The 22,710-nt window shown below is 46.7% G+C and overlaps 1 protein-coding gene across 14 annotated transcripts in view; it reads right to left on the bottom strand.

Annotated features, from left to right (window-relative positions):
* The window catches only part of Dock9 (dedicator of cytokinesis 9), a 248,407-nt gene that overhangs the window by 94,289 nt on the left and 131,408 nt on the right, over positions 1-22,710 (bottom strand). For all 14 annotated transcript variants that reach the window (XM_038309779.1, XM_038309780.1, XM_038309776.1 and 11 more), the window contains exons 3-9: positions 21,946-22,035; positions 18,163-18,245; positions 15,960-16,029; positions 14,153-14,248; positions 13,098-13,232; positions 7,698-7,872; positions 6,330-6,397 (exon numbers count right to left, since the gene is read on the bottom strand). In XM_038309779.1, the coding sequence (XP_038165707.1) occupies positions 6,330-6,397; positions 7,698-7,872; positions 13,098-13,232; positions 14,153-14,248; positions 15,960-16,029; positions 18,163-18,245; positions 21,946-22,035 (717 nt within the window). The remainder of the gene's footprint in view (positions 1-6,329; positions 6,398-7,697; positions 7,873-13,097; positions 13,233-14,152; positions 14,249-15,959; positions 16,030-18,162; positions 18,246-21,945; positions 22,036-22,710) is intronic.

The following is a 22,710-nucleotide window of genomic DNA, read 5'->3' as shown; positions in this document are numbered from 1 at the left end:
GGCAGTTTAAATGAGGTCCCCATAAAGCTCATCTATTCGAATGCTCACCCCCAGTTGGTGGGACCTTTTGGGAGGGGCAGGACTCTTGGAGGAGTTGCGTCCTTTGGGGTGGGTTCTGAGATTTCAAAAGCCCACACCATTCCAAGCTAGCTTTCCCCTCTCTCTGCCTTGAGCGTGTGGACTAAGATGGGAGCACTCAGCGGCTGCTCCAGTACCTGAGACGGGAGCACTCAGCGGCTGCTCCAGTACCTAAGACGGGAGCGCTGGGCGGCTGCTCCAGTACCTAAGACGGGAGCACTCAGCGGCTGCTCCAGTAACTAAGACGGGAGCGCTCAGCGGCTGCTCCAGTACCAGGCTCCCCACTGCAACTCTCACGAACTATAACGGGGCCCCTCATAAACTCTTCCTCTGTAACGTGTCTCTATTGTGGCATCTCTTCACAACAGCGGGAAAGTACAGGCTACTCCATAACCCTGTCTGGTCTCTAGGAGGCAGCGGCATGCCATGTGACCTGGGTGGCACGGGCTGGAATGTTGTGGGAGACCCCTGCAGAGGCTTAAAGTGGCATAGGCACAGGTAAGCCTGAGAGGTTTTCAGCTGGAACCTTTCAGTCGATGGCCACGAACCTGAATAGCAGACTTGGAAAGCATCGGCACGAAGGCGGGGATGGAAGTGGACGTGATTCCCAGAAGAGAGTAGGGGGCCGGGGTTAGCAGAGCACCAAGGGACAGGCAGAGGAGAAGCCACAGAGGACACAGACATGTGGTGGCAGGGAGGAGGCAGATGCAGGACTTAGAGGGGGCGCTGGTGTGAAAGAGGCTTCTGGACATTCACGAGATGGAGTCACCTTTAACCTCTCATTTATCACGCCCGTCGTGCGTTCTTTGTGGCAGTCACAGACACTTACTCTTCATTTTCCCAGATAAATATGGAGCTCCGATTATAATTCCCTTCTCATCTGTCACCTCTCTGCCCCAGACAACGGAGCAGGGACAACCACAGTGAAGCGGTTGGCTGTCTTCTGTGTTGATGGTAAAGGCATCTACTATGGCATTTCTAACCTAACCCAATGAGAAATTAAGAATCTTACTAATTTTTCAGTCATGGCACTAAGTCCTTGGCTATGACTCAAACCCTCAGCGGCTGTAACCAGTGGCCTGCACGTAAATGAACTGACATCCGTAACTCGCTCTGCAGGCTGACTCGCCTCCCTACCTGGCCTTTTATTTCTAAGTAAAAAGAAAGCCTGAGATGATGTCAGAGGCTCTTCCCCCAGCAGTGTGCCTCGGTGGCATCTAAGAGTGACCTCCTGGAGGTCAGGGGCAGTCTTTACACCTGCTGCCTTTGCTTTCCATGGAGAAGATGTCCCTGGGTTGGATCCAGGCAGACTCTCCCCATGGAGAGCTTGAGAGCCTCATCTCACTTCATCTTGCCAACCCCTGTACCTTCTGCACACACACACGCGCGCGCGCGCACGCACACACACACACACACACACACACACACACACACACACACGAAACCAGAACATACCTAAGTGGATATATGGAGATTGGAGATGTTAGGAAGATGAAGCCATCATGAGGAAAAAAGTCTCACTTGTTTACACGACACCACACAGTTTTACTTACAAGAAGCATAAAAGTAAAATCTTAATCAGTGTTTATTAAGACACTTAGAATATGTACTTTCACAGGCTAAGTGCCCACAAAGAAACAGGTGTTAAGAGAATTATCCCAAGACTATGTGATCGAGAGCGTTTCGGGGAGGCAGGAAGCGGTCCTGCTCTGGAAACAGCCTGTGGTCGGTCAGTGGGACTGTAGGAGGCTTCCTCCCAACAGCCGCTCCACTCTGGCAAGGCCTGTTTTCTATTTTAGACTCGGTGGAGAAAAGACTGTGAGGAATAAGGACAGGAGCAGGGCGACCCTCCCTAGAAACTGCCGCTTGCACCCAAGTCAAAGAAGAGAAGGGCTCAGCCGGCACAAAGATACTTCCCATCTCACTCAGCCACGAATGACACGCCTTTGCCTTGCTTCCTTCATCCGTGGTAGTTAAGGACCAAACATTCGAGAGTTTCCAGAAAGGTGAGTGATGTATCTCAAGCTTGTGTGTGCGCAATCTGAAGTAAAACATCACCTATGGCCAATTTTATTTCATTTCAAAAGTGCATTACAGGAAAAACATGGTGTTGGTGGCCGAGTCATTCAGACAGAATGAGATAAAACAGATTTAGCAAAATCCTCTGAGGCTGGAATACATAACACTTAAAAAATTTTTATGAGTATGGGTGGTTTGCCTTATGCATATCTGTGAACCACGGGCATGTCTGGTACCCACGGAGGCCAGGAGACAGGTATCAGGTCCCACGGAACTGGAGATACAGACGGTTGTGAGCCACCGTGTAGGTGCTTGGAATCGAAACGAGGTCCCCTGGAAGAGGAGCTGGCGCTCTGAGCCACCGAGCCATCTCTCCAGCCTCCAGATGATTTAGTTCTTCCTTTAAAGAGCTACCACAACACATGTCCATGCCTTATGTTATCTAACTCAAACGGACTAACACTTCACCTCAGGACACAAAGCCAGGCTACAGCATTCTAGAATTAGGAAGCTTAGCAGCAGAATGACTGCCAAACCACAGGCGATTCCACGGCGTGATAATGGCATGGTTTTCTGGTTTGGGGTCTGGGAAGGAAGTGTTTGTTCCAGAGTTGGCTTTAAAACTCTTATAAAAATGTGGCCAGGAAACCACACGGGTTCCCACAAGTCCTGCTGAGCACGGCCACCTGTCCCTGACTCAGTCTCAAGGAGGCTATAGACCTACAGATGCCAAACTCAGTCCTATACTCCACTATAGAAGGGTTACCTGGAAAGGAAAATTCATCAACCTAAAAATAAAATCATAAAGAAATCGGATGGAAGCAATTCTGGAGACATACGAAACTGCCTCTCTTTCAGAACACAAGGCGATGAAGCGTGAGTTACTGTTTGGATACACACACACATCACACACAAACACAACTCACACACATACACGCATGCACGTGCGTGCACACACACACACCACAGAGAAGGAAAATACATTAATAGGGAGTGTGAGGTTTTTCTTCATATTACCTTTACACAGAAAGGTAATACACATACATCCTCCAGGGTCACCTAACATTAAGGCAAGCAGAGGAAGGGATGCCCTGAGTTCCCAAAAGAAACAAATTCACTGGTTCGTACAGGCTTTTTAAATAGAAATACTTGTAAGACTGATGCTATGAATTTTGCTTTATTTACAATCAAAAGTTTGGTTTCAGAGCTAGACAACAGGAGGAAAAGATTAAGTTTTCAGGTAAATATAGTATGTCCCTGATGCGAAAACAGTAGAGATATCCAGTACTCCAAGCACAAGCAAACACTCCAGGAACATACAAACAACCCTGAAAATCCAAGTCCATAATATTCCAGAATGAAATATCAGTTATTTTGCACTGAAATAACTTCCTGTCAGACATATCCTGTTTGGCTGGGTCTCAGTCACAATGGAAAACAAAAGCCAGAGCTAACAGGAAGAGTGAGGCCAAGACAAGCCATCCAGAGAGGTCTGGCCACTAAGTCACACCTCCAGCTACCTCTCCACTGATCCAGGCACCCTCTCCACCCTTCCCTGTGGCCGAGCCTGCTTTCCTGACCTCTTCACCACGAGTATACTCCCTTTCTCTCCCTGCATCTCTCCCACCCCGTTCCATACACAATTTATCTGACTCTGTAACCATGGAATTCGTTCCTCCTAAAAACAGGATGTCCATTTGCTAGCTAGTTCCCAAGTTCCCTTAATGAGTACAAATGAGCCATATCCCAGGCTCACTAGCAGGGCTAACAGCCAGGCTGACCACAGAGGGGCCAGGCACAGGCATGCATCTCTACTTAGAGCCTGACCCCTCACACGCTACACGACTAAGAAAGCCACTAGAATTCACAAGTGACTGACAAAGCCACACTTCCAATAGTCCTCACAGTTGCACCCTGGGAAAAAGGCAGTACATTTCTCCCCCTTTTCCCTTTGAAAAATTAAGTTGGCCAGGTAGCAGGAGAAGAAAAGACTAAAATTCTTTTTCAACTTCATAGGGGGAAAAACTGGATTTCTTGTTGGTCTTGTCCTGTTTTGCTTTGCTTAAGATAGGCTCCTGCTATGACCCAAGCTGACCCTGAACTTGGCAATTCTTCCTGTCCCAGCCTCCCCGGCAGCAGTGTGTGTCACGACGTCTGGCTTAGAGATACAGATGTGAAATCACCAACCCTGGGCTCACATCACCGGAGCTTCATCTTAGGTAACCATTCTGCCCACTGGGTAAGCCTAAAGTGCCTTTCGGGTCTCTAGACTGCCTGGATGTGCTGCTCCAGTAAGCTAAGAACCAAACAAGTTTGAGCGTGCCGTGGGGAGAACCTCTGAGCATCCAGGAACAACGCAGGATGCAGGAACGGTGTCAACTAATGCCCAGACTAACTAACAAGACCAGTCGAGGGGTGTAGCTCAGTGCTAGACTACTGGTCGACCATATGCAAGGCCCCGAGTTTCAGCACCACACACACACACACACACACGCACGCACGCACGCACGCACGCACGCACACACACTGGACTAGCATGAAAATAAACACAGAAGCCAAAACTCTTCCAGGCGAGGCATAGGTTACAATGGAAGTTCTAAAGTTAGTTTTAATGGGCAGGTGTGAAAATAGCTAAGTCCTGATGGAAAACAGAACTCTGCAGTCCGAGCCAGGAAGAAGATTTATAGTTGAGAACCACCATGTCATCAAGAAAGAAAGGTCAATGCTGGACGCCTGTCTATTTGCAAGCCTATGTAGACAAACCATGTTTCTATTATAGTGTTTAACGTGTGGGCGGGTACAGCCAGCATTTCACTGTATCATAAGAACAGAAAGGCAATAACACAAAGACTATAAAGGGACAGTGAAGACAAAGACATTGCCCTCCTTTTAAGAAGAATCACGGACAGATGCATGCACAGGACAAGGATAGTCACGGCAGCACTGTTCAGAGTAAGAAAAATGGAAATAGCCCGAGAGTTAAAAGGTCTATGCAGTACGATAAAAACGACTGACCAGGTCTGTACCCAAAACAAAGCCAAATATGATATCATTAAACACCAGTGCAAACTAAACACACAAACATACAAAAATCACCACCCGGTGACTTTATGGTGAGTGTGTAAAAACACATCATAACAAATCGGAAGTAAGATGCATCCCAGTGGATGCTCGTGGCTGGGGCTGTGGAGCCGGAGAGAATGGGAGCAAAGGCCGTGCTGAAAGGACTGCCGACAGTTATAGTTTTACACATATATGTGCTAATAAGGTCACAGGGCAACATGGCGCTCTGGGACGCACTGACATGGCTGCTTTGTTTTTTCTTGTGCTTTTCAGTAATTCTGGGGTTTCTCAAAATTACCAAATACATGAAGAACCTGGCTTTGTTGTTGTTTGCTTGTATTTTGTTTGTTTTAGGTGACCCAGGAACATGGTCTGTACCTTCAGCAGTTCCTGTTTAGTTGAAGTGGCGAAATTTCCACAATGTACAGTCATTGTCGGGAACCACGGGCATTAATTTGAGTGAGGCAGGGTACCCAAGTGTTCTGGCTCCTGGACACAAGCTAGCTCATCTGAGAAGAAGGAGCCTCAGCGGAGACAATGCCCCCACTATAGACTGGATAGTGGGCCAGACTGTGGTGCATTTTCTTGATGGGTATGGGAGGGCCCAGCTCACTGTGGACAGTGGCACCCTGAGCTGGTGGTCCTGGGTGCTAAAAGAAAGCAGGCTGGGCAAGTCATGAGAAGAGCAGTGTGTAGCACCCCTCCATGGCCTCTGCTTCAGAGCGAGTTCCTGTCCCAACTCCTCACAGTGATGGGGTGTGACCTGAGAGCTGAAATAAATCCTCTCCTCTCTAAGCTGATTCTGGCTGTAGTGTTTTTCACAGAATAGAAACATTAACTAAGACACCAATGAATGTAATTTAAGTAAGAGAAGCCCAAGTAAAAGAGAATACTAGGTACATACAGGCATGTATTTCTGTTATTTCTTCCATATTTGCGCTGACATATTAAATGCAATGGTGGCGTTTAAAAAAACAGCAACGTACTTTGTAGGGCATTTTCTGGAAGATAGACTGAAGTGTCATTAGTGCAAAATATGCCACCCCCTCATATTCACGTCAGGAAGCAGACGGTGACAATCACACCATCAGTATTCTTATTTTAGGAGAGTCATGAAATGAGAAGCAGTTAGCATTCAGTGGAGAGTGGGAATATTAGGATGACCTTACCTTAGCAAGTTCAGGCAGGTAGCTATCCAAACCGGAACCGGAACCTTCTAGTTTGCTTTGTTCATCATCTAAACGTCAAAAGAGATCAACTGAGTCATGTGTAGTTGTAACTGTCTCATTTAATATAAGCAAAGGAACCAGAATATGGTGGTTCTCAAGTCTGAAAGAACATTCAAAACAGCTCAGGGCTTTAGAAGGACCCTGATGGCCAAGCCCAGCAGGGAAAGTGGTGACACCCGAGACCTTGCACAGCTAAGGTCCCCATCCTCAACTCCCCACCCTACTAGAACTTATGTTAGCTGTGTGTAACACCCTTCACAGCCACACAAACACACTAGAACTAGTTAGCTGTGTGTAACACCCTTCACAGCTACACATACACACTAGAACTAGTTAGCTGTGTGCAACACCCTTCACAGCCACACCCAACCAGAGGCTTTGGTAGGACCAAGAAAATAGTAGTTTGACTTTTTTCAAACCCTCGGGTAATTTGGGGTATAACCAGAGTTGTTCACTTACGAGCTTGTACAATTAGAATGAACATATATCAAAAGCACAGCTGAAGTCTGGTGGTGGTGGCACATACCTTTCATCCTACCACTCAGCAGGCAGAGACAGGTGGGTTTCTGTGAGTTTGAGACCAGCCTAGTCTACATAGCTAGTTCCAGGATGGTCAGGGATACATAAAGAAACCCTGTCTCGAAAAACAAACAAACAAACCCCAAAACAAAAACCTACATTTTGAAGCTTACTTATTCCATCGGTAATTTTCTTTTCAATCATCCCTCCCAACACCCACACAACTTTTATTTTTCTGTCATGTAGCCCAGGCTAGACTCAAACTTACTATGTAGCCAAGGGTGACCTTGTACTTCTGAACCTCCTGCCTTGACCTCCTAAATATTAGGATTACAGGTGTCTACGACCACACAAGTTTATGCTTCATACAAGGAATCTATCAGCTGAGCTGTATCCCTTGCTCTTATTTCCATTTTCAGGTAAAAACTGAGACTCAGAAAACATAAGTGGTTTGTCCAAGGTCACAGAGCTAAAAAGTGATATTCTTGAGACTCACGTCCAGGCCTGCCTGTCCACACCATGGCTGTTCGTGTTATACACTTGCCACACAAACATTGTCAAAGTACTAATTCCTTTCGTTTGTTTGGGTTTCTTGAGACAGGGGCTCACTATACAGTTGGCCTGCAACTCCCATGACAGTTGGCTGGGCCACCTTAAAACCTGTGCCTCTTGTCTCTGCTCCCCACGGGCCTGGCTCCAGGGCAGTAAAATGCAGCCTGACAAAAGCCTTTGCAGACAGACTCTTCGGAAAAGGCTATCACCGTCCCCACTTCCCGGGGACCTTCCTACCTTCGTGAGAGTCCCCATTCCGCTTTTCTTGCATTGCAGCTTCAAAGTTGAGCTGGAGGATCTTGTTGAGAACGGTGACCCACTCCTCCATCTCTGCCTCACTATCTGCTGCCAGGAGATAACTGCTTTTGTCCTGCATCTTGAGCTCGAACGCAAAGCGCCTGACTCTGTTGTTCTGTGATGGGAACGGGCAGAAGAGACACACTGGGAAGCAACTCAGGGTAACTGGCCCTAGTTTTAAAGGTGCCATTGGATCGGATCTCAGATACTACTCTAAAACTGCAAACTCCCTTCTCATGATCCCACACCATAGTCCACCTCCGCCACTTTTAACCTTCCCATTTGATTCATTACCTTAATAACCTATCTTTTTTTAAAGTTTTATTTTTTTTAATTTATGTATGTGAGTGCTTTGTCTGTGGTACATATGTATACTATGTGTGTGGCTTGTTCTGGAGGAGGTCAGAGGAGAGCCCTGGGTCCCCTGAACTGGACAGTTACAGATGGTTGTGAGCCACCATATATATGATGGGGCTGGAACCTGGGTCCTCTGCAAAAGCAGTAGATGCTGGGGCTGGAGAGGTGGCTCAGTGATCAAGAGCATTTGCTGCTTTTTAAAAAAGATTTATTTTTATTATTTTAGCTATATTTCCATGTGTGTATGTGTGTATGTGCATGTGTATATGTGCATGTATGTATGAAGTGCCGGTGCCCACAGAGGCCGAGGCGTCAGATCTCCTATAGCTGGAGTTACAGATACCCCTGAGCCACGTGACACGGGTTCTGGGTACCAAACTTGTGCTCTTAACCACTGAGCCATCTTTCAGGCCTCATTTTCTTTCTTACCTATTTAATTTATGTATTTCTTGCCCCCTACAATGGCACAGAAATCCCTCAAGGACAGGGACTGTCTTTAGTTAATGTTACCCCCACAATCTTCAAAGCAAAGTCTGGCACACAGTGGGCATTTGAAAAATAGCTGAATCTATGAAACTTCACATGTAAATGTTCTATATTGAATAGTTACATATTCAATTTCTTAAAAAAAAATCAAGCGTGTGCCACCACAGCCTCTCTCAAAGTTAACTGCTATCTACCAATCTACTCAGCTTACTTCCCCAGAACTTTTCCCATCATTTATTAATCGTAAAAGTATGTGGATCCTTTGTCTCCAGTTCGCATGCCCATTATGGGAATGGAAGACGAATGTATACCAAAGGTTGGCCCATCTCAGTACTGCATGCATTCAGGCCCACCATTCTTTCCACAAGGGGCTGGTCTACGTACTGTTCTAGGTTTGGCAGCATCCTGGCCTACCACACGTCAGTGGGACAGCTATGAGCCCAAACCATCTGCAGACACTGACAAATAAATCCTGGAGGCTAACCGCTCTAGACAGAGATTCATCTATGAAAAAACATAATCCATACAAGCTGAAGGGGGAGGTGTCACAACCGCCCGTTGACTGCTGAGGGAGCAGAATGCTCCAACACCCACAAAAATCTCAGCCAGCCGTCTGCAGTTCAAGGATGCTACACAGTGTACGGTCCAGGCACACGGTGACCTAAGACCTATCGTTTTTGCAGGGCAGCTTTTAGAAGCCTGATGCTAAGTGCTTCTCTGGGCAAGGCCATGCGAACCAGGGTGCACAGATGATCTGCCACGGGCTCAGTGACTGCCACCTCGGGTCTCACTTACACACAAAGGTAAGTGAACTTACACACAAGGAATGAACCTGGGACTGAAGGAGTTTTCTCTGTGCATTTGGGGAACCACCTATTCCTCAAACACACAGAGGGTAAAAGTCAAGAAAAAGCACAACGCCTTGATTCTAGGTTATCCTTTCTGAGACCCATTTTCTTCATCTGTGGCACAAGTCTAACCAAATCCCGTGGCTTTAAAATACTATCAGGGTTTAAGGCTCAAGCTCTGTCTTTTGGGTCTACCTGGAAACTTCCCCCTCAGGCATTTCTTTCCATTCACAGCGTTCGCCAGCTATTATTTTAAATAACATCCAAAGAGGGGTGGGGACAACAGAGAGGTGTGGGAGGGGCTATGAGTGGGGTAGAGAAGTACGTGTATAGGAAGATCTCCTGAAGGACACAGTACCATGAACAATAAAAATACATGACCAAAAATAAAAGCTTAAAATGTAAACATTCCGAAGAATTGTTTTTCTTTTTCTTTTCCCCAAACCATTTAAATTACAACTTGTTATTTGTTTTTTTGTTGTCGTTTGAGGACAGGGTCTCATGTAAGCCAGGCTGCCCTCAAACCCCTAGGTAGCCAAGAAAGGCTTCAAACTCGGGGACTTCTCACCTCCACCTCCCAAGTGTTCTGACTTCAAGGGTATGCTACCACAGATGGGCTTAACATAGGAAATAACTCCTGTGAAGACTGCTATGCGGTTCAGCAAAGGAGAGATGCTATGAACTACAAACGCAAAAAGAATCTGAAGGGAGAGACAGGCACTGGAGTCAGACCTGGGAGTCTGAGATGCTCCCAGGGCCAGCAGCTTGATGAGGCAATCCAGCAACTGTGTTAGTGCACTGGGTTGCACACTTGTACCAGGACACTCTTGTTAAACAAAAAGAATTACTTCCTACCTCAGAATGAGGGTGGAAAAAGTACATCTAGCTCTGCTTTCAACTATACCAGAAAATTCAGCTAAAAAAGTATTTCAAGGCTTTTCAGCTCTACGCAAATGAAACTTGAGCTTGGAGATCTTACAAAGGAAGCGGATAAACTGTCATTAACGAATCACTCCGGCACTTCTTATCCACAGCTACTCAGTATGCTTTAATATCCTTGCTATTCACACCTGGGGCTGCTGAGGATCCACCAGGATTGGCTGCTGGCAAGGGGATCCGCCAGCTGACTGGCTGTTGAAGATACTTTTTCAGGGACTGTGAAATCATGCTACAGTCTTGCTCTAGGGCTCAGACACATGCCCACCACTTGTGGTCTGGGTCCTGCCCTGTGGCTTATGGGTTTCCAAAAATTAAACATGCCAAGAGCTAACTCAATTTCTCTGTTCTGGCTGTTGTCAAAAGCCTGCGATGGTCACCTGCACATGGGCTACATCATCGGCTACACCATCGGCTTTAGCAGGTGACTCCTGCACTTTACCTGCAGCCAGCTGGCCCCAGCACACTCTCCGGCTGCACTTCCAGTGTCTCCTGCCACTCACTCTCTGGGTCCTGCCCACTTCTGACCTGGAATGCTAATTTTTGCTTCTGACAAGAACAAAGTCATAATTACCAGAGCACTGGGCAAAATAGATGAAAATGCTATTGTCAAATAAGGGTAGAGACTGTGTGGCTGTGATCCCCAACAGAAGAAAAATAAATGAACCCACTGACTTCAGCATCTGGCAGGACAGAGAGTCAAGGTAAAGCTACCGAGCAAACCTCATGAAGATAGGAAGATAGAACATATAGGAAAGTCTCTGGAATGAGAACCAGGTGAAGGACATCAGGTACACAAACATCGTAGGACTCTTCAAATCCCATGTCTGTTGTCTAGTTTCTATCTGCATGTCTATCTTAACAAAAATGTTTTCCAACTCATAAATAAAACTCAAGACAGAGCAACCTAAATTTCAGGAAATGAAGGACGAGATGGGGTCCGTGAGACGCTCGGCAGGTCAAGGCACTTGCTTCACAAGCTTGGCAACCTGAACTTGACCCGCAGGGCCCATCTAGTGGTAGAAGGAGAAAACGGATCCCATGTTGTTCTCTGACGTCCACACGCATGCTATGGAATTCACCACCACCTGAACCCCTCACAACAATCAATAATATTTTTTTAATTATAAAGAGATGATCATAAAAACAGGGAGTAAGAATATAGCAGATGCCTCCAAACACATGGTGTTGTTGAGAAGACACTGCAAAGGCTTTCATGTTCTGAGGTCAAAGAACTACTTGGGATTTCTAAAAAGACGAGTCAAACACAACTCAAATATAAGTTTTTGCGGATAAAGTAACTAAAAAAGTTACCAGTTTATATAAACCTTCTTAGGCAGTCACAAGACTCTAGCAACTAGAGGGTGTCTCCTCCAAAATAAAAATTTTAAAAATCGGGCTGGAGAGATGGCTCAGAGGTTAAGAACATTGACTGTTCTTCCGGAGGTCCTGAGTTCAATTCCCAGCAACCACGTGGTGGCTCACAACCATCTGTAATGAGATCTGGTGCCTTCTTCTGGCCTGTAGGCATACATGGAGGCTGAACACTGTATACATGATAAATAAATAAATCTTTAAAAAAAAAGTTTTAAAAATCACAACAGAAAGGAAGAAAACGGACTGGAGAGGTAGGTCACTTGATAGAGTGCACACATATACTGTCTCATGCCCGACGGTCAGGGCCCCGTCCCTAGCAGTGCGCAGGCACACGGGGACACGCCTGTCACTCAGCACTTAGGAGGCGGAAACTGGGGGGTCAGAAGGTCCAGTTTTGCAGCCAGCCTAGACTACGCGAGACCCCATCTCATAAAGGAGCAGAGACGTCTACACGGCAGGGAAGGTGAAGAGAAAGAATCTTCAGGACAGCGGTTCTGAGGGGTGGAGAGTCACAGTCTGGAATCAAGCAGAAGGGGGTGGCTCTAAAATTCTACCTTCCCGCACAGGAGCCAGGAATAAAGAGTGGGAAGTAAGCTGGGGACACGGGCTTCAGGGGGGCCAGGACTGGGGTGCAGGAGGTGCGGAGATGAAGTACTTGAACAGGGCCCTTCAGCCCTTCTCTGCTCATGAGTATTTACTAGAGGACTAAGAAGCAATTGGATTTCAGGTAAGAATGTAAATATCAAAACAAAAAGACCTATCAAATCCGGGAGCGATGTCGGCTATGTCCCCGACTTCTCCAGGTTAGCCCCACGACACAACCTCCTTATAGAATCAAGCTCCAGGCTAATGCCACTTGGAGGGAGGCTTCTCTGGTGATGCTGAATCCATCCACTGTCCCGTGATGGTCACAGAGCCCCTCTGTCTGAGGCCTGCAGAAGGAACGCATTCATGCGGTACTCAGGCAGAGTCTGACGAATCAGGGTGTTTGTGTTTTACACACGATGAGTTGTGAAGTGGAGCACGCCTCCACGTTGGAAAGTGAACAATTCCCGTATGTGGGTTTACTATGCGGCCCAGGCTGACCAGGAATCTAAGATCCCCTCTACCTCATTCTCCCATTATCACACCCACGTTTTAAACACAAAGCCTCGCACACTAGAGGACTCCTGTCTACCACAGTATCCTGCCATCTTTAAAATGATGAAAAACAGGCTGTGTTCTTCAGGTTAGGTGTTACGTTTCCAGCCTAATTACAGCCATGTTCAAAAGCGTTTCCCTGAATCTGCACATTCATGCATAGTATCGCTGCAGTCAGAATGCTTTTCATACTCACCTGAATCACGCCCATGCAGGAATCTAGGAATATGGATCCTTTGGGTTCCTTGGAGATCTTTTCATCTTTATAAAAATTTAGATTGTAGGATCCATCACCGAGTTGAATCAGGTGGAAAAACCGCCGTTTAAATGACTGGAAACAAAACCAAACCAAACTCAGACAGATCCTCTTTCTGAATGGACAGCAGGAACTGACAAACTCAGACAGCTCCTCTTTCTGAATGGACAGCGGGAACTGACAAACTCAGACAGCTCCTCTTTCTGAATGGACAGTGGGAGCTGATAAGCCACCATGACTCTTGAGAACACGAGCCAGAACTTTGTAACCCCAGTGGGATGCTAGCTAGTCAATGCTGCTGGATCGGCTGGAAGAAGATCCCCCACCACGGCTCACGGTCTTCCTGCCTGTGTGTTTTAAGAAGGCTTCATGATCACCCACGGCTCACTGTTTCTCACCCACAGAGCTTGAGGTTTGACATAACCACCCTAAAGTAGGGAGAGGAGCTCCAACTGTGAGACAGGGGTGTCCTCACACCCCAGAACCGGGAATGTCTTCCCGTCATGCCACGGAAGGACTTTTGAGCCTCGGGATTCTGGCGGTCAGTACTTGCCAGGTTTACTTTCACACTCTGTGTTCACCTGAGCTTCGTCTAGCTGTTTCTTTTCTCCCTGATTCACCCTGGTTTCTTCTGCATAACTTCTTTTTTTTTTTTTTTTTTTTTTTTTTTCGAGACAGGGTTTCTCTGTGGCTTTGGAGCCTGTCCTGGAACTAGCTCTTGTAGACCAGGCTGGTCTCGAACTCACAGAGATCCACCTGCCTCTGCCTCCCTCTGCATAACTTCTTAAACTACTTTTACTCTATATTTTATTTTAATTTTTTTAACTATGTGTCTATGTCTGTGTATGCCCTTGTGAGAGCTGGTACCTGTGGAGGCCAGAGGTGTTGAATGTCCCTGGAGCTGGACTTATTGGGGTGCTGGGAACATTTCGTGTGAGGGGAAGCGGGGTGATACGCCCTCATGTGGGGGAAAGCGGGGTGATATGCCCTCTTACCCTCATGGTCACGCTGATTGCGCTGTTCATGTTGCCTTTGTAGAGCCAGCCATGCTTGGTGATCCCGCCCTTCTGAGACCCGAGGGAGGCAGCATCCTAGGAGGGAAGGGAAACGCCACCGTGTCGATCTACTGCCCTGTGTTGATTATTTTCTGGGAGTTTCGTCAACGAAAAAAACCATTCCATCTGTGCCAAGTGGTCCAACTACCACCATTACTTCTACGTCATGCTAGAGGCCGTTTACTGGTAAAAGAGAAATGAACCTACATTTCTAGATATCCTGTTCCCTTAAGGGTCGGGTTAGTCCTGGCCAAGTTTTTACTTTTGAGAATTTAACGAGCCACAGAAACCACATACCACTCAGTTTTTCTGCCTCACCCGGTTTCATGAAAAAAGTTTTTGAGTGACACTCCTCCACGGTTAGAGGACAAAAGAAAATTCCTGAAATGCTTCCAGGAGGCTTGGTTAGGGAAAGGTGAATAAAGAAAAGGAAACAGGAGGCTGTGCAGGAAGGAGATGCAAAAAAAAAAAAAAAAAAAAAAAAAAAAAGGTGAGGGAAAAAGAGGCAGACGCTGGAATAGGAGTGAGTCTTCAAGGGAAGACCTTCCCTGTGAGATCTGGGTGTGAGGCGGTGGGCACAGAGCCAGGGCATGCCCCAGCCACCACTGGCGCACACAGTCAAGGACAGCTATAAACATGGCCCAACATAAAACTGTTAAGTTTACTTAAAGCTTTTTCACACTTTCTTTCCTGTAACTGGACCGCACAGTGTGTGGACTATACAGCTGACAGCGTCAGTCCGTGGTGACGGAGACTGGAGACGCCTGACAGTCGGTAAACAGACGGAGGTGACACCGCCAAGTCGCGTGGGGTGGCCTGGCTCAGCTTTGTTTGAGCCACCTTGATATCGGCCTTCGTGGTTTCGCATTGTTGTGACTGGAGCTGAGAAATCCTTTCCCTGTCAAGGGTTTCCTAAGCTATTGGGCACCTTGACATGCACGCCTTCGCTTGGTCCTCCTGGCCATATAACCAGCACCTTTAAAATGGAGACTGTGTAGCCGTGGTGGCCTAGAATTCGTTATGTAGACCAGGCTGGCCTTAACTCACAGAAATCCACCTGCTTCTGCCCCGTGAGTGGTGGGATTAAAAGTGTTTACTGTGAGCCACATTAACTTTTCTGAGAATTATTTCTGAAACACTATTGCTCCAGAATAGTTAGAAGATGTTTAGAAGATTACCTTCTAAAGATAGCTAACGCTGTACTCAGTGTACAGCTAAGGAAAGGGGAAAGGGGTCTAAACCCGCGACGAGGCACCAACAGAGAGGAAGAGGGATACGGAGGGGTCTGCACTAAGTTTATGAGATTCCCTTCCTGAGCAGACAAGAGTAAGGCCTCGCCCTCTTTAAACGCTTCCTTGAGTACCGTCTTTCTCCAAAGAGCTAGGGAGCTTATTAAAGTCAGACGGCAATAAAACAGCCATTGGAGAAACAGCCATTTCACTTCCACTGTTGAAAAACAGTCGAAATTCAAGGTCTAAGGCATCTTGGTATCTCTTAGCGATGCGGCCAGATCTGACCCAACCCCTTGCAAGTGATCTCAGAACAAAACACAAGTCAGAGAACATGAGATACTGAGCAGGCCAGATAAAGCCAGGATCTGAAGTCAACCTAAAAATAGATTTTAAAAATTCCCTTTGCTTCATTTAAACATCCCCGTTCCTGTTTGGGCTGAAGGGTCGGCTCTTCTCTCGAAGCCTGCGCCGTGGGAGTCTTGCGTGGGAAGAGAGACAGGGGATAAGAGTCCCACCTCGTCTTTGTCAGCTTCTTCGTCAACTTCATAGACATGGACTGGAAGCTTATCCAACTTGGCCACTTTGCTTTAAAAACAAGAAGGAAAATTTGCTTTGTAACTGCATAATCAAAAGAGTCTACATCTCCACCCATCAGAGGAACCAGCCTATAACCAGCCAACCGTGGCCCCTGGAAAAGAATAACACAGTCCATGCCATTGCTTTTCAATGAGGAAACCAGTCAAGGGTCCACACAGCACCGCAGAAATGAAGTCACGGCTTGCTAGAGCTAGGAGGCCTATCGCATGTAGGAAAGTGAACTGGGGACTAATTAAAAGACTAGGAGGGACAATTTTTTAATATTAAAACATGAGAGAAAAGTGTATTATGGGGGTCACAGAATTTTAAGTGATTAATGGCAGACAGCACCAACAGCTACAGTTGTTACAGAACAGCTGTATGCTAGGCGTGATGGGTACGCTACACACGCCCTGTCATGTAAGCTGGTGGGAGCTGTTGTCAGTCTGACAGGGGAACGCAGAGAGGGCAAAGCTAACCCAGACAAAACCCAGAGTCTGTAATCCTATTACAATGTTCCATTCGGTGAGACGTTCTTACTGATGCTCAATGGTAAAATCTCCCCAACGTTAAACTCTACCCCACAGTGAACACACTCTCCATGCAGTCAGTTATCTTCCTACATGGAGACAATTCGAGAAGACAATCCAGGAAGGTGGATTTATTAGATCAAATGGGAATTATTTCAAATCACCAAGTGAGCACTGGGCAACTAGAGAGCTCAGAAGCCTAGCCGTGCGGAGAAAATAAAGTCGGCAGGGAGTGTTCCCTCTGGTGTTTAAAAAGAGGTGATCAGGAAGTTGGCTGAACACTCTAAGGAGTGGCCGAGCCACACACAGAGAGGAAAACAAACAGCAAGGTCCAGAGAGAAAAGTACAAAGGGCTCGAAATCTCGCCGAGGGAACAAACTCAAGAACGTACTAATTTGGGTTCAATGCAAGTTTCCAAGGGCGGCAGTGACCCTGAAAACAACCTGTCTCCATTTGCTCTGATCCAGCACCGGTTGCACTTCCTTTGCGGACTGTGTGTGGAATATGCTGTCTTCCAACAGTTCTCAGAGTGGAGACCCCCCGCCCTGCTTCCCTTTCCACAAACCTATCCCAACACAATTGCTTTCGGTGTGCTCGCAGTTAAAGCTTCAAAGCAGGTTAGGAACTGACCTGGGAAACACTGTATAAGATTTGCTTTCTCAACACGTTTATTTATTTACCACAGTCTTCACATGGTTCTTTCCAAAATACTCTTTTGAAGAAATGCACAGACAGACAGATAGGCAGGCACACACGCACGCACGCACACACCCACACATGAGACAGACAGAGAGAGAGAGAGAGAGGGAGGGAGGGAGGAAGGGAGGGAGGGAGGGAGGGAGGGAGAGAAGGAGGGCACTAGTCTCAAGAATTAAGTTGGAACCAACCTAGGTGTCTGTCAACCTAGGAATGGATACACAGGATGAAATTGCTTTCAGACCTAAAAAAAAATGAATGTAACTGGAAATACTCATATTACAGCAATTATGCTAGTCTCAAAACCACAAATACATGCTTTCTGTTAAGTGAAGCCTAAACTCTATACAGATACGTAAAAATCATGGAGGCACAGATGACATAAAAGGTGCCCGAGGACGCACGGGACGGACAGGAATGGGGAGAATATGCTCAAAGCACGGTACACGCTGGGTGAGATGAGATTAAGGTCTCAGGAGCATGTGCAGCGGGTGTGAACATGAGAAAGAGGACGGGGTGTGTGAACACAGAGAACTGTTGGAGATGCAGCAGAACAGCGTAAGGAGGACTGGAGACATCAAAGACATGGAGGAAGTGTCAGGATGACACTCGTTACCCCATACAGTTAATGAATGCTAACAAGTAGCCAGTCCAATAACCGTAAAACCACACTGCAGCATAGTTCAATACAGTGGCCTTATCTCTCATACACCTCAGTGGAAACTTTCTGGCTCTCCGAACAGAATTAAGCCACCTCTACGTCCTCATTGCTGTTCACCCCATCAAGGTATGACATCGAGTCTTGCAATCAAAAGATATTACCACGCACACAGAAGTCACCTCTGTTTTCACAACCACTCTGTGCAAATGAAGCCACACGTCTTCCTGAGCACACACACGTCTGAAGCCCGCTCACCTGGGAAGCTGCCGAAACTCTCCTGAGTAATCTTCATATTTGTACGTCACGAGATGCCAGTCAGAGTTGTAGGTTTTGATGCACTGTGGGGGGTTTAGAAAAAAAAAAAACACAGAGACACAGAAATCAGGTGACTTTCTGCAGAGTCAGACCCTAGAGACATTCCAAAGTTCAGCCATCAATTATCGACGGCCAAAGCTCTACCTGCAGGGTCTCCGGTGAGGTGTGAGACTTCGAACCAGTGAAACATGACCCTCAAGAAAGATACTGTTTGAAGTTATCAATATAAATGATCTGACAGCAGTTTTTATGGAGACATTGAAATAGCAATTACTATTCCTGGCTTATAATCAATTTTTTTATATAAAAGAAAGCTATGCTGCTATGGTGATTTGAATGAGAATTGCCCCCTAGAGGATCATATATTTAGATGTTTGGTCCCCAGTTGGTAGAACTGTTTGGGAAGGATTAGGAGGTGTGGTCTTGTTGGAGAAAGTATGTAGAATTGTGAGGTTTCAAAAGCCTGCATCATTCCCAAAGTCTCTCATGCAGGCACATACTTACGAATCAGTATGTAAGTTCAGTGTGTGTGTGTGTGTGTGTGTGTGTGTGTGTGTGTGTGCTGCGGGCACTCCACTGCTAAGCTTCTTTTAGTGACACTAGTGTTTACACACTACATCAGAACTTCTTCACTGCATGACTACACAGGAACAAGGTGCCCTTTGTCCATCTGCTTGGCACGTGGGCACCCGTCTGAAGGCTGTGTAGTCTGATGATTTACAAGGCTACATCTTTACATATGAACGGGTGGAATTCAGCAGCTGAAGCCCCCCCCCCCTTGTTAAAGCCGGCTTGGTCCATGTGTGTTTGTGCCATACCTCATTATGGGGCTGGGGTGGGGTAAAACTGTCTGTGAACAAAGCCCCTGTTCTTACCCCACTTCATTTACACCAACTGTTTTGTCTGTCGTGGCCTCCACCCGAGCAGCCACCAACTCACAACAGTGACAACAATCGGTGCTTTTTTAATTTTCATTTTTCTTATGCCAGGCTTCACAGCAAGCCACTTTGCTTCAAAAGATACAAAAGGAAGGGAGTGTGGGTGTTCTAGACTATTCTTTGGAGGTAGAATAAATAGGAGGGAAGGGCCAAGAGCAAGGTCAGATAGGGGAGGTGAGAACTTCTCTCCCTTTGAGCACGCAACTATAAACATTTTTAAAATGTTATTTTATTTTTTACAAATGCTTTTTCACAATTTCCAGCAAAACTCTCACACCTGGGTTTCAGATACCACATTCAGAATTAGAATCCAAAGTCCCGGAATATGGCTTGTGAAGTCACATGTGGTTACGGGTTTTCCTACAGCTGGCCCGTGGAGGCAGGCATGACTCTGTCCAGCACACTCCTACTGTTTTTATCCAGCCATGATGGTCTCTCAAGAGCCTGCAAGTCAAGCCCACAACGCCCACCTTCTCACCAGACATGAAGCCACCTTGAGGCACAGGCATGTGCCCAGGTGACGAAGAGCAAGGGGAAGAACAAAGGGGTAGCATGGATGTTTTTGAATGGAAATATATGAATACTCACCTGTCTACAACTTTAAGCAAAATGGGGAAATAAGATGCCTAAATATTTAAACTCGTAAGGACTCACTGGTAAAGGAAGTAGCCACCAAGCCTGAGAACCCGAGTTCAATCCTCTGGAGTCCCAAGGTGGAAGAAGAGAACGAACTCTTGAAAGTTGCCTTCAGACCTCCATGTGTGCACGGTGTTACACATGTTTATGTATACACACACACACAAACACACATACACACATGTACACACACACACACACACACACACAAGCACTCATACACATAAAATAACTTGGTCTGGAGGCATGGCTCAGGAGTTAAGAACACTTGTTGGTCTTACAAGGGACTCAGGTTCAGCTCCCTCCTCTGACCTCCATGTGCACCAAAACGAATGTGGCCCACATACATGTGCAGGTAAAACACTCATACACACGAAACAGATACACTAAATAAACAATTTTAAAAGAACAAACAAGCCGGGCGGCGGTGGCGCACGCCTTTAATCCCAGCACTCGGGAGGCAGAGGCAGGCGGATCTCTGTGAGTTCGAGACCAGCCTGGTCTACAAGAGCTAGTTCCAGGACAGGCTCCAAAGCTACAGAGAAACCCTGTCTCGAAAAACCAAAAAAGAACAAACAAGTCTTTAAAAAAATACCAGAGGGTTCTGCCCACCCTAAAACAACAACAACAACAAGAAAAATCCAAACTTTTTCATGAGTTGGGAGAACTGAGTGATGATTTTGTCACATGCTCTAAGGCAGATGTCAGCAAACCTTCTGTGGACATCAAGAGAGTCATAACCCGGTGAGCTTTCAGGACTTCACTGTCTCTACTCAAGTAGGTTGTATTACGACTGCAGCCCAATATGTAAACAAACGGGCAAGGCCATGTACCGATAAAACAGCCATGAAAACAGGCTGCGGACCAGATTTTGTCCGAAGTCACATTTTCCAAAGTCTGCCTTTAAAGAAATGGTTATATCTGTATAAATATACCTAGTCTGAGCATGGAAGCCTGTATAAACACACCTAATGTGTGTGTGTGTGTGTGAGAGAGAGAGAGAGCTTGTATAAACACACCTAGTATGTGTGTGTAAGCCTGTATAAACATACCTAGTGTGTGTGTAAGCCTGTATAAACACACCTAGTGTGTGTGAAAGTCTATATAAACACACCTTGTGTGTGTGTGTGTGTGTGTGTGTGTGTGTGTGTGTAAGCCTTTATAAACATACCTAGTGTGTGTGTAAGCCTGTATGAACACACCTAGTGTGTACACCAAAGGCACTAATGTGGCAAAGAATGAAAGGGACAGGACATTATTTTTACGGAGAGACAGAACACTGCTTTAAACATTTTAGATGCAGACTTAATTTTTTTTTACATCTCCACTAAAACTCTCTTATTTAATTGGCCTTCACTTTAAAAGCTCAGCTGGCCTGCAGTTCCACCGATAGGAACGCACCTCCTCTAAACATCACAGAATGGCCTAACTCATTTTTTAACTATTTTGTGCACGCGCGTGTTTGTGTGTGTGCATGTGTGTGTGTCACAGACATGTGTGAGGGTCAGAGGACAACCTGTAGATTTGGGTTTTTTCTCCGTGTGGGTCCTGGGGATCAAACTGGTGTTGTCAGGGATCTTTCTCTTCTGCTGCCCCCAAACTCATTTCTAAAGGAAGAAACACTTCAAGAAACAAAATTACAGAAACTATTTTCTTCTACCTAAAAACAGCTGGAGGAATAAACACACACACACACACACACACACACACACACACACACACACACACACGGGAACCGAAACCATGCAATCTACTGATGATGTCTCTTGGTTCAGCCTATTATCTGTGTGCTCAAACACAGATGAGTGATTATATCGCACACAGATTGGGGCGGTCAGGTGTGGCTATCATCACCTGGTTAAATGTAAGAGTGGAGCAAAAGATCCCATGATGCACTGCTAAATCAATGACTACCACTGTACTAACGACGAAGGTCCCTACTAAAGACAGCGTTCCTGTTACGAGCCACCCTTTAGCCCACGTCCACAGGGTCAACGCTGGAAACGCGGGTATTTGGGACCATTCCACACACCCAAAACACCCCATCTGAATTCCTGTCATCAAACTGTCATCAGCTCTTTGACAACATCCATTAAAATAACAAGATTCGCGGAAAGGCAGGGGTGGAGCGAGGAAAATGAAAACCTACCTCAGTGACAAATAAGCTCTGTGCATCCTCCTCTGCATTCACGGGGACCGTGGAGCGCGTGTACCGCCCCTGCCGCCTCAGGATGGCTGTCTGTGAACAGAACACAGGACGAGCTGGTGAAGACGGAGAGCCAGACTAACTGTGCAGCCGGGGCCCCTGCCTGTGCAGACAGAGAGCCAGGCCTACGGTGCAGCCAGGGGCCCTGCCTGTGCAGACAGAGAGCCAGGCTAACGGTGAAGCCGAGGGCCCTGCTTGTGCAGAGAGCCAGACTAACGGTGCAGCCGGGAACCCTGCCTGTGTAGCCGGGGACCCTGCCTGTGCAGACAGAGAGCCAGGCCTACGGTGCAGCCGGGGGCCCTGCATGTGGAGACGAAGAGACATGCCTCTTTAGTACTAAGCCAACTTAGCGTCACATTTGGTATTTCTTGAACTACACTCTATTGGATCTATTTTAGATGCTCTCTAATGAAGGCTCCAGGTAGCTCAACCCTTCACCCTTCCTCACTGTAGGAATGCAACTCTCATACCAAAGGTGGAGTCTACTTCCTCTTCCTCTGAATACAGGCTGGTGTGGGCTAACAATACAGTATGAAAGGCATTGTGCACATTCCAAAGGTAGCCTCTAGGAGAGGCCGATGGCACTTCCTTCCTCTACCCAACCTAAGTCAGGCAGCACGTGAAGAATCCCACTGTCTCTGCAGCTGCCAGACCTCAACTCTGTGACGCGGACACAGGTCAATGTAGAAACTCACAATCGGTCAGAGT

Source organism: Arvicola amphibius, chromosome 13, assembly GCF_903992535.2.
Source record: "Arvicola amphibius chromosome 13, mArvAmp1.2, whole genome shotgun sequence".
Lineage (NCBI taxonomy): Eukaryota > Metazoa > Chordata > Mammalia > Rodentia > Cricetidae > Arvicola > Arvicola amphibius.
This window is presented reverse-complemented; position numbering and strand designations above follow the sequence as displayed.